General features: G+C 39.7%; 1 protein-coding gene and 1 non-coding gene across 2 annotated transcripts in view; one reads left to right on the forward strand and one right to left on the reverse strand.

Annotated features, from left to right (window-relative positions):
* LOC126456887 (probable ATP-dependent RNA helicase DDX46) overlaps positions 1 to 15,522 on the reverse strand; it is a 169,110-nt gene that overhangs the window by 85,776 nt on the left and 67,812 nt on the right. Inside the window, exon 8 of the mRNA XM_050092717.1 lies at positions 11,611 to 11,796. Within this exon, the coding sequence (XP_049948674.1) occupies positions 11,611 to 11,796 (186 nt within the window). The remainder of the gene's footprint in view (positions 1 to 11,610; positions 11,797 to 15,522) is intronic.
* Positions 8,437 to 8,512, forward strand: Trnal-caa (transfer RNA leucine (anticodon CAA)). Its single transcript has one exon. It is a non-coding gene; the product is annotated as a tRNA-Leu (tRNA).

Raw genomic sequence — 15,522 nt, forward strand, 5'->3', positions numbered from 1 at the left:
CGTGTGTTGATCTTCTGAGATCATCTTGGCATTTTTTAATGGGGGCAGCCCAATCATGATCAGAACAATCAGTTCATCTCGTGTGTTTAGTTTTCCTTTGTAGATTTCTCTTTCAACAATCCTCTCACGTAGATTATTCCCAGAAGCAAATTCTAAAGAGGTTAGGTCTGGTGGCCTTGGTGACCAAAAAACGGTTATTTCTGCCTACCCGTACTGTGAGCCAGCCACTCTTTCTTCTGGCAGAATGACTGAAGGAAAAGTACTGGTGTGGTTTAGGAGAAAGGCTAGAGTTCACAAAAGTCACCCAGAGGGGAGACTTACTAGACAGGATAAGAAGGAAAGACTTATTGTTGGGGACTGCAGAGGGCGAGATTTGAAAACCTGAGTGTTTAAAGGTAATATACATGATTGAGATTACCGGTAAAACATCTTGCATGAGTTAATATGAGCAAAATGCTAAGGGAATTGCATGTGATAGAAGTTGGAAGTGGACAGCAAAAAACAGACAGGTCAGAAAATGCAAGATGCGGAAAACTAAGGGAGAGAAGAAAGGAATAGTTACTATGAAGAAATGCTGACCAAAGAAATTAACATAAATTAAGGTCAGATAGGTGGCAAGAACCAAGAACATCCTGTAGCACCAGTTCCCACCTGCGGAGTTCTGAGAAACTGGTGTCTGGCATCTGAGTGCTGAAACAGGTACTGAGGTCTCGACTGTCATGTTGTAGAGCATGAGCTGCAACAGGATATTGTGTGTTGCCAGTATACACACTCTGCTATGCCCGTTCATCCTAAATGATAACTTGCTGGTAGTCACGCACATGTAAAATGCCAAACAGTGCTTACATAATTGGATTCTTTCCCTAGACACCAGTTTCTCAGAACTCTGTCGATGGGAAACGGTGCTACAACATATCCTTGGTTCTCACCACCTGTCTGGCCTTAATTTATGTTAATTTTTTCGGTCTCAGCAAGTCTTCATAGTAACTATTCCTTCCTTCACTCACCTTGAGTTTTCTACATTTTTCATTATCTGACCTGTCTATATTTCACTGTCCCTCTCCCATGTCTATCACATGCAACACACTTAGGCTGTTGCTCTTATTAACTCATGTATGGTGTTTCAGCAGTAATCTCTGTCTTGCATGTTACCATATCTTCCACCTTTAAGCTCTCAGATTTTCAAATCTCGCCCGCTGTAGTCCCCAATAATCAGTCTTTCCTTCTCATCCTGTTCAGTAAGTCTTCCTTGACCAAGGGTTCTGGGTGACTTTTCAGAACTCCACCCTCTTTCCGAAACATAACCAGTCCTTTTCCTTCACCCCTCTTCCTTCCCCTTCCCCTTCAACTGGCTCCAAAAGCTAGCAAACTATAATACCTTGTATATGTGGGTTCTCCTGCTGCCTCTTGTTGAGTAGATTTTTTACCTATTCAGTTACTTATATTTTCAAAACTTGATTATTTTTGTTTGATTAGCCCATGTGATCATCATTCCTTCTTATGTGACCCTCTTGCCAGTCTTTGTTGTCATCTATCTTGTTCAAACTATTGTATGTTTTCTACCTTTTGTACTAATCCACTAATTTACTTACCTGTACCATCTATGTTAACCAACATCTTGCTCCTACATCTTTTCTAGTACTGATTTCCGAGCATTTAGATGGGTCCACTGTTATTTACAAATTTGCATACAACAATTTGTTTATGGTTCAGAACACTGTGGAGCCTTCTCCTGATTATCATTTGCCAATTTGTTTGCAAATTTGGCAGCTACACTTTCCTATTCACCATTTAACTTACTTATATGTAACTCTTTCATGTCACTGTATGTTTGTTTGTCACCAAACTGCTGTGACTGCCTTTTACTGTCACCTCCTACATTACTTTATTTGCCAAACACATCAGATTACATTTTCTCCAGTGACTTCCTCTTTCTGTTTGTCCAGTTTTTAAAATTTTGTCTGTTTTCATGACTTTCCCAAGCAACCTTTTTTTTCTTTTCCAATCATTTTTTGTATGATATAGGTCACTTTTCTGGTGAAAAATTCTCACCCATTCATTATGTCTTGTTAACCCTTGTCTGTTATCATTATTTTTGTATGACTTTGCGCAATCTTGCTTTTCTTACATTCTTCTATCTTTTTCAACCCTCTGCTTCTCTTTTTTGCCACTATTACTATCTCCAACACTCCAAACCCTCCTCTCTTGATATGATGAATCCCATCAGATATTACATCCATTTCTTTTGAAAACATGCTTTCGAACTATCAACACTAAGGTCTCACTTTCTGTTTCTATAAACCTGCTTGTCCCTTGGAGTTGCTCCCAAAGGCTTTATCCTGAAAGTACCTGTTTCTGTATGTAATCACACCCCACACCAGCCTCTTTTACAAATTCAAATACAGCAATCTCTTGCACTTGCCCAGCTGTGCGACTTGACTGAGGAGAGTATGTACGTGAAGATGTACGCCAGCTGTCTGACACCTCTACATACAGGATCTTCCATCAAGATCCTGGTGTTTCAAACTGACCTGCAGTCCTTCCTTAAGACCCTAGGCACCTCACAAGGACTACCAACCTCTATCCATAGAACTTCTCACCCCACCCAAAGCGTGCACCCCCATCTTTTACCTTCTTCCTACAAACCCATTCACATTGGCTGTCCCATAGCTGTTGGCTTCAAAGCATTCACCGAACATATATCTGCCTTGGCTGATTAACATCTGCAATCCATAGTACAAAGATTTTCCTTCTATTTTGAAGATACCAACCATTTCCTACATCGTCTGAAATCTGTGCCTGTCCCACTCCCACCACACATCTTGCTTGTCACAATTGATACCACCTCCCTCTACACCATCTCCCATGTACACGGTTTGTCTGCTTTGAACATTTCCTCAGTCAGGGCCCACCCGATTCCAAACCTATTACACCCTTCCTCCTCTCCTCAATCAACTTGACACTTACCAACAACTACTATTCCTTTGAGGGGCAGACATAAAAACAGATCAGGGGTACAGCCACAGGAACCAGGATGGCTCCTTCCTATGTCAACCTTTTCATGGGTCACTTGGAGCGGGCTTTCCTGGGATCCATAAGCCTTCAGCCCGTTTTGGTTTAGGTACAATGACAACGTCTTTGCCATATGGACTCATGGTGAGGTCCTAACCTGAATCCCATGCCCCTTCACTTGATGTCGACCTCATCCTCACCAAAAGTCAGCTACACACTTCTGTTCACATTGTATCTACTAACCAACAACAGTACTTGTATGCTGACAGTTGCCATCTTTTCCATGTCACACATTCCCTCCCATACAGCCTTGGCATTCATGGCAAATGCATTTGTTCAGATGCAGACTCTTTACAGCAATATACCACCATTCTCACCTCAGCCTTCACTGGGTGTAATTATACCACCACTCTAGTCCGAAAGCAGATTTCCCGGCCCATCACATCCAATCTTGGTACTGCTGACCCCTCCAAATAACAGCTTAGTAGTACACCACTTGTCACTCAGTATTATCCTGGTCTTGAATGTGTTAGTCAGCTACTTCAACAAGGCTGTGAATTCCTAAAATGAAGTCCATTCTATCCAAGACTTTGCCCACCAACCAATAACAGCTTTTTGTCATGCTCCCAATCTCTGCAATATCCATGTCAGACTCTACACTCCTTCTGCACCCATCTCCTCACCCCATGGCTTCTACCCCTGTGACAGTCCCCGCAGCAGGACTTGCCCTATATCCTACCACCACCTATACCTGCCTTGTAACTGGCAAAATGTATACTATCACAACAACCACCTCTGAAATGATACTTGTCATATACCAGCTAGCATGTACACACTGTTTGATAGGTGAACACTGTTCAGTCTTTTACATAGGCATGACTAATGATAAGTTTTCAATTAGGATGAATGGCCATAGGCAGAGTATGTATATTGGTAACACACAATATCCTGTTGCAGAGTACACTCTACCATATGACAGTCATGACCTCAGTGTCTATTTCACCAAACATGCCATCTGGGTTCTTGCCCCCAGACACCCAGTTTCTCAGAACTCCATAGGTGGAAACTGGCACTACAACATGTCCTTGGTCCTCGCCACCCGTCTGGCCTTAATGTACATTAATTTCTTTGGTCTCAGCATTTCTTCATAGTGACTATTCCTTTATTCACTCACTTTTAGTTTTCCACATCTTTTATTTTCTGACCCGTCTATTTCCCACTGCCCCCCCCCCCCCCCCCCCATCATATACAATGCCCTTAGCCTTTTGCTCTTATTAACTCGGGCACGATATTTTAGCAGTAATCTCTGCCTTGTGTACTACCCATCTTCCACCTTTGAACTCTGAGGTTTTCAAATCTCACCCGCTCCAGTCCCCAACAATCAGTCTTTCCTTCTCATCCAATTTGATAACTGTCCCCTGACCTGCTATTTTGGGTGGCTTTCCTGAACTCTAGCATTTTTTCTAAACTACACCAGTCCTTTTCTTTACACCTCTTCCTTCCCCTTCAACCACTCTGCCAGAAGAAGGAATCACTGGCACCGAAAGCTAGCGAAAAATACCACATTTTAATGTGTGTTCTCCTGGTGTCACTTGGTGAGTAGATTTTTTATTTATTCAATTACTTATATTCTCAAAAATTGATTATTTTTGTTGACGTATCCTTACTGTGAGGAACATTACATTTAGATGATGTGTCACCTGATGACTAGAATGTGCAAGGGCCCAATCACATTGGAAGAATGTATTCATCCTTGTTGCCAATAAAATGTCTTCCAAAAACACTGCAAGTTTGTTTTCAAGAAAATCTAGATAATGGGATTCTGCTACGACAATTTGGTTGCATGATGGGCCCAATCAACTGATTGTCTATCACAGCACACAAAACATTCACAGAGAAGTGTTTCTGAAAATGTCTCTACACAAAGACAATTTTTTTTTTTTTTCACCACTAATGTGAATTGTGAGTGTTGTTGATACCATCATGACTGGCGATGGTTTCATCAATAAACAGTACTAAGAGAATTACTCATCCGTTTGTATTAGTGAATGACAAAATACAACTGCACCATTCTCACTAATTTAGTGAAAACATAAGTAATCACCCTTGTATCCAGTACCTGTCAGTTAACACACTGTCCAAGCAGCAGCAGAATTTCCATTACAAAACTTGTAGATGAATAACACACCAGCACACTCAGCATTTGTAAATATGTTAAGTATGCTTAAACAGTACAATAGAATAGATCAACAAACAACAGTCACAATTTAAAACTTCAATTATGTAAACTCATACACAGCTTCACGGCTTGGACTTCAAAGCAAAAAATGACAACTGATACATAAATCTATAGCTACTGAAAACTTAGTTCTGTAACCAGCTCTCTCTCTGTAACCAAACAAACTCAAGACACACAATATGGAATGTTTTATTCGAATTAGTCTACACTACCACCTCCTAAAATATTTACTATTCCTTCTGAAATATCCTGTATGGCATGGACCAATACAAAGGCTATTGCTGGAATTGTCACAGGACCATGTAAATTCAGTTCTCAGTGGATCATTATGCGAGACTGCATACTTGTGGAGCTGCAAGTCCTCTCTGGCATCAGTCTAGTATGAGTTACACTTCTTACAAACAGTTGCAAAGCTGAGTATACTGCAAGAGGGGAATCTCAACTTGAAACATCAGAAAACGAACAAGAGTGGGAACAGCAGAAGAGGTAATGGCAGCTTACGATACTGAAATTTCGGGACTGGGTGAAATACAGTGCCAAGGAAGCGGTGATTTCATTAGTGATTCCTGTACGATAATCTACAGTGCAGGAATACTGCCTGGTCAACATGGCATGGGGTTGATTCCTAGAAGAAACTGAGCAAAAAAGATTGAGAACACATGTCATGTAAATAACATAATATTGGTGGCGAAGATCAATGAAGACCTATGGACATGACTACTGTACAAGAGTACTTTCCAACATTAAACTGTGAAGAGAACAACTTCCAGAACCATGCAAGTGTATTGATGATGTAATGAAATTAATAGCTGACAAGGACAATGTGGTTATTATGGGAAATTTCAATGCTGTCATCACCACATCATCACAAGTTGCCATTTTTATTGCTGAGCGTCATGATCCCATGGAGCAAGTGTCTCCATCCCAGACAGTTACCAGCTTCTCTTAGAGCCAGCTGAAGAGGTAGTCCAAAGACCTTTATTTGATCTATACACCTACTAGCTGCTTTCCACCTCAGTCTCTTTCTGCCGATACTTTCTTCCATGATTATTTTCTCTACATTCTCCATATCTTCTCACAATATGGCCAAAGAAAAGGAAAATGTTTTGTCAGAGATGAGAAGAAAGGCCCCAGGAAATATTCAGTAGCTCATTAATGGACACATTTGTTCTTCTTTTGGTCTATTTTATGTGCAACAACATATGTCAGCACAAAAGTTCAAATGCATCAGTACAATGCTTATCTCTTGCTTCGAAGGCCATATTTTGCAACTACAAAAGAAGACGGGAAACACGAGTGTTTCAATAAGGTGGACCTTACTGCTGTTCATTATCGTCCTATTCTGCCAGATCTTTGTGAGCTGCTTCTTCATAGCCAATCATCCTAGCATCATCCATCTTCTTATCTCATCTTCACAGCTTCCTGTGTCACAGGTGGTTGAACCGAGATAGATGAAAGAACACACTTAACTTCCAGTTCCTTTAATCAAGCTGTGAGCTGAATCTGTGCTCCTCTGTCAATCATCATGATTTTGTACTTGCTGAGACTGATGTCTAATCAATGTGACAGACTAATGTCCTTTACTTTTGTTAGTAGCTCAGCAAGTGCATCTTTGCTGCTGGCTACAAGCACTGTGCCACCAGCAAATCAGAGGTTGTTAAAATACTTCCACCTATTGAGATGCCTTTAACCCAACCATCAAACTCAGACAGAATAGGAACAGACCAGGAAAGAGAAACAGCTGAGGCGAATAGCAAGTAGATCTTTGTGAACAGTATGCTATGGTAATGACTAGTGCCACATTTAAAATGCCTTTGAGAAGAAAAAATAAAATCAGGATTTAATATCCAACCGACAATGAGGTCATTAGAGGCAGACCACAAACTGATTGTTTCACAGATGGGGAAGGAAATCAGCACTCCCCTCTCAAAAGAACCTTCCCAGCGTTTACCTGGCGTGGTTTAGGGAAATCATGGAAAAGGTACACCTGGATGGCTGGGCACAGATTTGAACAGACAAGCTCCCAAATGCGAGTCCAGAGTGCGAAGCACTGTGCCAGTCCTATGAGAAGAAGCCGTACACAAGAAATCCCAGTGATATACAAAGATACCAATACTGTCTACACATTGGTCAAAGCTAGGTATGGAAATAAAATCAAATTAAGCCACCCTAGTTCTGAAATAGACCGTGACCATGCACTTGAGAAAGCAAATTGCAGTTTGGAATTTAAAAAGACAGTAGGAACGAACAAAGTAAGAATTGTAAAGAAAAAAAAAAATGCAAAATGAACAAACAAAAACAGAAATGAATTCATGGGAACAGTTATATGGACTGGCATGGAACAAGGAATCCTCAAGGAAGCAAAAAGAACTTTAGGAAACAGGCAACCAGAACCAAGACAATATTGGATTACTGAAGAAATACTCAACCTCATATAGCAATTAAACCAGTATAAGAGGATCAATACAGAAGAAAGCCATATGCAGTACACAATAATAAAGAATGTCATTGTAACAAAATGTAAACAGGCCAAAGAATATGGGGCAAAGGAAGTTACATGGCGTATAGAGACTGATGTAGGAGTAGTAACAGACGAAGCGTTAGTTTGATAAAATCACTGCAATACAAACCTTAAACAAGAACTACTGTGATAAATGATAATGGACAACATATTGACAATGAAGATATCACAGAATGCTGGAAGGAATATCTTGCTAGACTTGTACTATGATGAGAGAGTTTTGTAAATCACAGACTACCTAGAACCTGAGCAGATGCTGAAAGAAAATAATAAAGGTCTGATGATCACAGCAGAAGAATCTGATCCAGCACCTCAGCAACTGAAGGACAAGAAAGCAACAGTACAACACCATATATCAGCAGAAATTCTGAAGGGATCCAAGATGAAATTGTCATTCTGCACTGTAAAACTTCCTGGCAGGTTATAACTGTGCGCCAGACTGAAAAACAAAGTCAGGACTTTGCCTTTCACAAGAAACTGCTCCACCGACTGAGCTACCCAAGCGCATGTTATGCTGCAGAGTGATAATTTAATTCTGGAAATATCCTCCAGGTTGTGGCTTCCAGGAGTGCTAGTCCTTCATTTTTTGCAGGAGAACTCCTGTGATTTTTGGAAGCTGACAAGGTACTGGCACAAGCAAAGCTCTGAGGACAGGTCATGAGTTGTGCTTGGGTAGCTCAGTTGGTAGAGCACTTGCCCTCAAAAGGCAAAGGTCCTGAGTTCGAGTCTCAGCCAACACACAGTTTTAATTTGCCAAGAAGTTTCTGTAACATGCATCAACCACATTGTTCAATGTAATTAAGATCAGCATTAGAAAGAAAACTGAACACTGTAAATCTCAGGTTCAGTTTGGTTTCTCATCCAGAAAGACAGCTAGAGAAGCTCTCCTAGCAGTAGGAATTATTCTACACAGAAGACAGAGTGGTAACAGGAAGACACACATTGTATCCATAGACATGGAGAACGCTTTCAATAATGTAAAACTGGAGGCAGTTCTTTAAAAACATGAAGTACATAGGAATGCACTGGAGAAACAGAAGACTCATTCTACTCAAAACCAAAGCACAAAGACATGGAAATGTAAAGACTGCATCCATTAGAAGGGGTGTGAGATAAGGTTGCACACTAGCCCCATACTTAGTCAACATGTTCATTGTAGAGGCTCTATACAAATTTAGGCAAAAGCATCAAAATCAATGCGGCAAAAATTCATTGTGTTAGAGTATAACATGGCATTGCATATTGCAGATTCTGAAAAGGAATTAAATAAAATGCTGCAAGTTTTAGCACCAAGACAAAAAGAAGTACAACAGAAGCCGAAAACTTCAAAAACCAAAGTAGTAATTCTCATGTTCAGGGTTCACAGTCATGTATATTTTTTTAAAGGACATCATATTTGCCACTGACTGCAGAAATGATTTATATCACAATTGAAATTTTCAAGAGGTAATGCAAAAGCTCATGCCACGCCACATGTCAGACTTTAAACTCCTCTGACATGTATTAATGTCATCATCAAAATTAAGCCTTTCACTGTAGAAATACCATAACTTCAGACAAGTGCGAAGCTATGCGAATGAAGGTCATTAGCATTAATGTATCTTTGCATCAATGGCCTTAGTCGTCATAGCTTTGCACTTGTCTGCTGTTATGGTATTTCTGCAGTGAAAGAGCTTATTTTTGACAATAATGTGTATACATGTTGGAGCATTTTAAAATCTGATGTGCTGAAGCAAAATCTTTTGCAGTACCACTTGAAAATGGTCCAAACACTTAAATTGCAATTGTGAAATAACTAATGGTTGTTAAGAAATCTAATGAAAAGACCCAAAAAACATTGAGATTGATGATGACACCATACAACTTTGAGTCAGTTCTGCTATAGTTTGAGTCACAAAAGATGGTGGTGGAGTTTAGTCCTATTCTGCACACCTACGTCACTTATTCTCCGACAGCCAATGAGCATTCAGTAGTGATCTGAGTGCTCTGCTGTGAATGCCGTAACTAATGTGAGCATTAAATGTGATCATAGCGAGTTGTTTACTGAATTTCGATTCCATTTTGCTGATTGTGGTGGTAACTGCACAAGCAAGTAAGAGACATGCAGGATATACGCTTTCTTCGTGCAGAAAGCAAGTGCACATGTGTACCACAACTGAAGCTTGGAATTGGAAACAATGCAATTCCTGCAATGCCTCAACATGCGCAAACCGCTATCGTTAGTGCATACCGCTACCGTTAGTGCACACCGCTGTCATTCGTGCATCGGACTATACTTAGTAAAATTGTCACTTAAGAAAATAGATGCACTGTGCAAATCAGAAGAAGTGTCCTTGCTAAATAGGCTTTCGGTAACAAGAAACAACCTCTGACAAAAAAACTAGGAAATAATTCATCAAAACAGTTGTCTGGAGTTTTTTGTTATATGGCTGTGAAACATGGGTCCTGATGAAGTAGGATATGCAATGCCTGGAAGCAATGGACATGTGGCTGTGGAAAAGAAGTTGGAAACAGAAAAGGTCAAATGAGCAGAAATAGATTAAATACGGAAATTGATCACTGCCATAAAAAAAGTGGAAAATAAAATTCATCAGCTATATGATATGTCACAATGAATTTTTGCTCATCAATACTGAAAGGAAAGGTTTTAGGAAAGAAAGGAAGAGGAAGGCTACGGAAGAATCATGTGGATTCTGAGATGGATGGACTCAAAAATCAAATAGTATGCTGACTTGAAATGTTCAGCAGTGGAGTGACAAATGTGCTTGCAGTGACAGCCTTTAGAAGCTGAGGAAGCCATAAATAACAAAGTTCAGTTGTACAGTCTCACTCCCAACCTCACACAAAGGCAGTGGCTCTAAGTGTAATTTAAAAGCAAAAACATACACAAACACATGGCATGAAACATAATCAACTGTTACAAGCAACGTTTGTCACCAAATCACAACTGGCATTTAAGGGCTACAGTAGGCAACATATTATCAAAGACTGTGGTATTCAGCTTTATGTACTTAGCTAAAACCGAGGAATTCTGCAGGGGAAAAAAGAGAAAGATAGAGAGAGAGATAGAGAGAGAGAGAGAGAGAGAGAGAAACTGCAACAACAAAAGTGGTGCAGTGATAATCCTGGTAAATGAACAAGGAGACTGATTTGATTTCTGATTTTTACTGCATTCCTACAGTACACAATACCATTCCTGAAAATCTCATTGAGCATATAATGGCACACACAATCTCTTGTGATGGATGTTGAAGTTGCAAAAAAAAAAAAAAGTGTAGAACAACATCAAAATGTTGGCCTGGATACTAGTTCAGCCAAATTCATCACAGAACTTTTTTATTTACAAATTATGTTTTCTGCAAGGGTACACAATACATAATGTTCCCTTCGTTTTATGTGTCATATTTACACTGATTAACAGCAACATGCGAAGAGCTATTCTTTGCAAAGAGCTATTCTTTATAATCACAGTAAGTGTCAACATGTGGTAACAGAGTTCAAACTCTAGCATTTTAGAAAATTTTCATTAAGACTTCACTTCATTTTGTACTTTCTAAAATTTTCAAAATCCTCATTTTTTAAAAAGAGAACCATTTATCTATATGATGAAAGATCTGAAGAAGTTGCTTATTTAATGTTATGTACAGAAACCACATTATGGTTGCACTAAAATTTTAAAAATCTAGATTCACATCTGTCCAACATTTTAACCACAAATATCATCCAAAAACTAAGAACTGACCTTTAGACTTTTGACCGATTACTCACTTTAAAACGTACAGAAAGCAATCTTAGATGAAAATAAAATGGTAAATGCTAGTATATGTGCCAGTGTTACCTCTTTATAAGCTTCAACTTCTTCTTGCGTCATTCTGGTGATCTCTGGCACTTCGACATAAAAGTTTTTCCGAAAAGGTGTATATTCCACATTAGTATGATCTATTTTTGCAAGTTCTTTCTTCTGTTTGTTGGCTATGCCAGCTGCAGTAGCATTTAAGTCTTCCTCCTCTTCTTCTGAAGAATACTGTAAATAATAATAATAATAATAATAATAATAATAATCAGGAAACGCCGAGCCAAATTTTATACACATATCTACAGGATGGAAGACTCCAGAACAGGAAGGTAACTTTTCAATATTATAACAAAGAGTAAATACGGCAAAGAATGGCTGAAAGAAATCCACAGGGATCTGCAGCAGAACAACACCATAAAAAAATAAAAATAAAAAAAAAATAAATAAATAAAAAAAAGAATCTCAAAGACCGCACTGAATGCCGGAATAAAATCACAAGTGTGAAGTTCAAGGAAAGAACATCTCACCAGCCTGGTAAAACATGGACAGAAGAACGGAAGAAGGAGCATTCTGAGAGGATTAAGAGTTTTTGGGAAGCAAAGAGGAAAAAGTCCGGAGTTGAAATTATGCATTCAAGTTCAATCGCTCTCCTAAAGGGGCACAATTGTTATAATAATAATAATAATAATAATAATAATAAAATAATAATAATAACTGTAGTAGTTAGAACACTATGTGTTGACAATTAAGTGGAATACAATAAAGAGAAAAAGCAAAACAAAAGCACTTCAAAAATGTTTTAATTTTGAGGCAAAAGGCAGAAGGTTGTTTGCTTAGTTGGTTGCCTATCTAACAAGCTATTTGTCTCATTAATCATAAAAATGTAAAAGTAAACACCACTTTTAAGGATTAGGCCTTAGGGCTGTTTTGACTGCTGCCTACGAGGAAGTATAATGAGCAATTCATGATCATGCAACATGTATTCACAGACCTCCCCACCTCAGAAAAAACCTGATGTTATACCAAGAATTGAACCCAAAGCTTCAGCAATAAAGGCAGCAACACTAACCATTTGTCTATGAAGGTGGCCCTTGTTAATCATGTTCATGATAATTAACTATTATGTAGAATGCATTGATGTTTTTCGATTACACTACATGCGATTAATCTTTCAAGTGTTTTTACAGTGGATTGTATCACTTGTCAACAGATTTTTCTATAAAATAGTACTCTTAATACCCATCTGACCATTTACAAAACTGCATAAATAGTAAGCATTTTAAAGTACGCATGCCTTCACTTCTATCTTTGTAATGTTAAGACCGGATAAGTGATAGAGTAAACCATTTTACCTCAATTTAACATAATTGGGTACATAAAAAATACACCACCAAGCAACAGCAGTTGAACACACATGTAGACGTACTGAAGTTTGCAAGCTTTTTGAGCCAGTGGCTCATTCTTCTTGCAGTAGGTTGAAGGGGGAGGAAGAGGGGTGAAGGAAAAGGACAGGTGCGGATTAGGAAATGCGGAGGATTCAGAAAAACTGCCCAGAACCCAAGTCAGGGGAGACCTACTGGATGGGATAAGGATGGAAGACTGATTGTTGGGGACTACAGAGGGGGTGAGATTTGAAAACCTGAAAGGTGGAAGATATGGTAATACACAAGACAGAGATTACTGCCAAAACATCGCACATGAGTTAAAAAGGCAGTGAAGGAAGGAATGGTTACTGAGAAGAAATGCTGACAGCAAAGAAATGAACATAAATTAAGCGCAGGTGGATGGTGAGAACCAGGGTCATGCTGTATAACCAGTTCCCACTCGCGGAGTTCTGAGAAGCTAGTGCCTGGGGGAAGAATCCAATTGGCATGTGTGGGAAAACAGGCACTGAGGTCATGACTGCCACATTGTAGGGCAAGTTCTGCAACAGAATATTGCTTGTTGCCAGTATACACTCTCTGCCTACGACCGTTCATCCTAACTGATACCCTTGTGGTAGTCATTCCACACTACATCAAAATTGTAAACAACATTCCTCTGGTTTGGAGGCGAGTGGAAGGCTTAAACCAGAGGCTCAGACGATTCTGCGGAGATCTGGGGTGCAAATTTCTCGACCTCCGCTATTGGGTGGAGAAATGTAGGGTCCCCCTGAATAGGTCAGGTGTGGAATACACACCGGAAGCGGCTACAAGGGTAGCTGAGTACGTGTGGAGTGCACATGTGGGTTTTTTTAGGTTAGAGAATTCCCTCCCTAGGCCCAACAAGACGCCTCCTGAGACGCGGCAAGGTAGGAGTAGGCAAAATGCAACAGGGAATAACAATATTAATGTGCTAATAGTAAACTGCAGGAGCATCTATAGAAAGGTCCCAGAACTGCTCTCATTAATAAACGGTCACAACGCCCATATAGTACCAGGGACAGAAAGTTGGCTGAAACCAGACGTAAACAGTAATGAAATCCTAAACTCAGATTGGAATGTATACCACAGAGACAGGCTGGACAGTGAAGGGGGAGGCATGTTTATAGTGATAAGATGTGCAATAGTATCGAAGGAAATTGACGGAGATCCGAAATGTGAAATAATTTGGGTGAAGGTCACGGTTAAAGCAGGCTCAGACATGGTAACTGGATGTCTCTATAGGACCCCTGGCTCAGCTGCTGTTGTGACTGAGCACCTGAAGGATAATTTGGATAATACAGGGTGATTCAAAAAGAATACCACAACTTTAAAAATGTGTATTTAATGAAAGAACTATAATATAACCTTCTGTTATACATAATTACAAAGAGTATTTAAAAAGGTTTTTTTTTTCACTCAAAAACAAGTTCAGAGATGTTCAATATGGCCCCCTCCAGACACACGAGCAATATCAACCCGATACTCCAACTCGTTCCACACTCTCTGTAGCATATCAGGCGTAACAGTTTGGATAGCTGCTGTTATTTCTCGTTTCAAATCATCAATGGTGGCTGGGAGAGGTGGCCGAAACACCATATCCTTAACATACCCCCATAAGAAAAAATCGCAGGGGGTAAGTGATGACGTGCTCTGTCACGGGCTGCCTGGCAGCCGATCCATCGCCTCGGGTAGTTGACGTTCAGGTAGTTACAGACAGATAAGTGCCAATGTGGTGGCGCTCCATCCTGCTGAAATATGAATTGTTGTGCTTCTTGTTCGAGCTGAGGGAACAGCCAATTCTCTAACATCTCCAGATACTGTAGTCCAGTTACAGTAGCACCTTCGAAGAAAAAGGGACCAAAAACTTTATTGGCTGAAATGGCGAACAAATGTACAACTAAATGAAACTTTATAGCTCCCTTAATTCGCCGACAGATAGTGCTTAGCTCTGCCTTTTGTCGTTGCAGAGTTTTAAATTCCTAAAGTTGTGGTATTCTTTTTGAATCACCCTGTATTTCGAGTAGATTTCCCCACCATGTTATAGTTCTGGGTGGAGATTTTAATTTGCCGGATATAGACTGGGAGACTCAAACGTTAATAACGGGTGGCAGGGACAAAGAATCCAGTGAAATTTTTTTAAGTGCTTTATCTGAAAACTACCTTGAGCAGGTAAACAGAGAACCTTCTGGTGACAAACAGCCCCGAACTATTTGAAACAGTTAACGCAGAACAGGGAATCAGCGATCATAAAGCGGTTACTGCATCGATGGTTTCAGCCATAAATAGAAATATTAAAAAAGATAGGAAGATTTTTCTGTTTAGCAAAAGTGACAAAAAGCAGATTACAGAGTACCTGACGGTTCAACACAAAAGTTTTGTCTCAAGTACAGATAGTGTTGAGGATCAGTGGACAAAGTTCAAAACCATCGTACAACATGCTTTAGATGAGTATGTGCCAAGCAAGATCGTAAGAGATGGAAAAGAGCCACCGTGGTACAACAAACTGCTGCGGAAGCAAAGAGAACTTCACAGCAAACATAATCATAGCCAA

Source organism: Schistocerca serialis, chromosome 2 (genome assembly GCF_023864345.2).
Source record: "Schistocerca serialis cubense isolate TAMUIC-IGC-003099 chromosome 2, iqSchSeri2.2, whole genome shotgun sequence".
NCBI lineage: Eukaryota > Metazoa > Arthropoda > Insecta > Orthoptera > Acrididae > Schistocerca > Schistocerca serialis.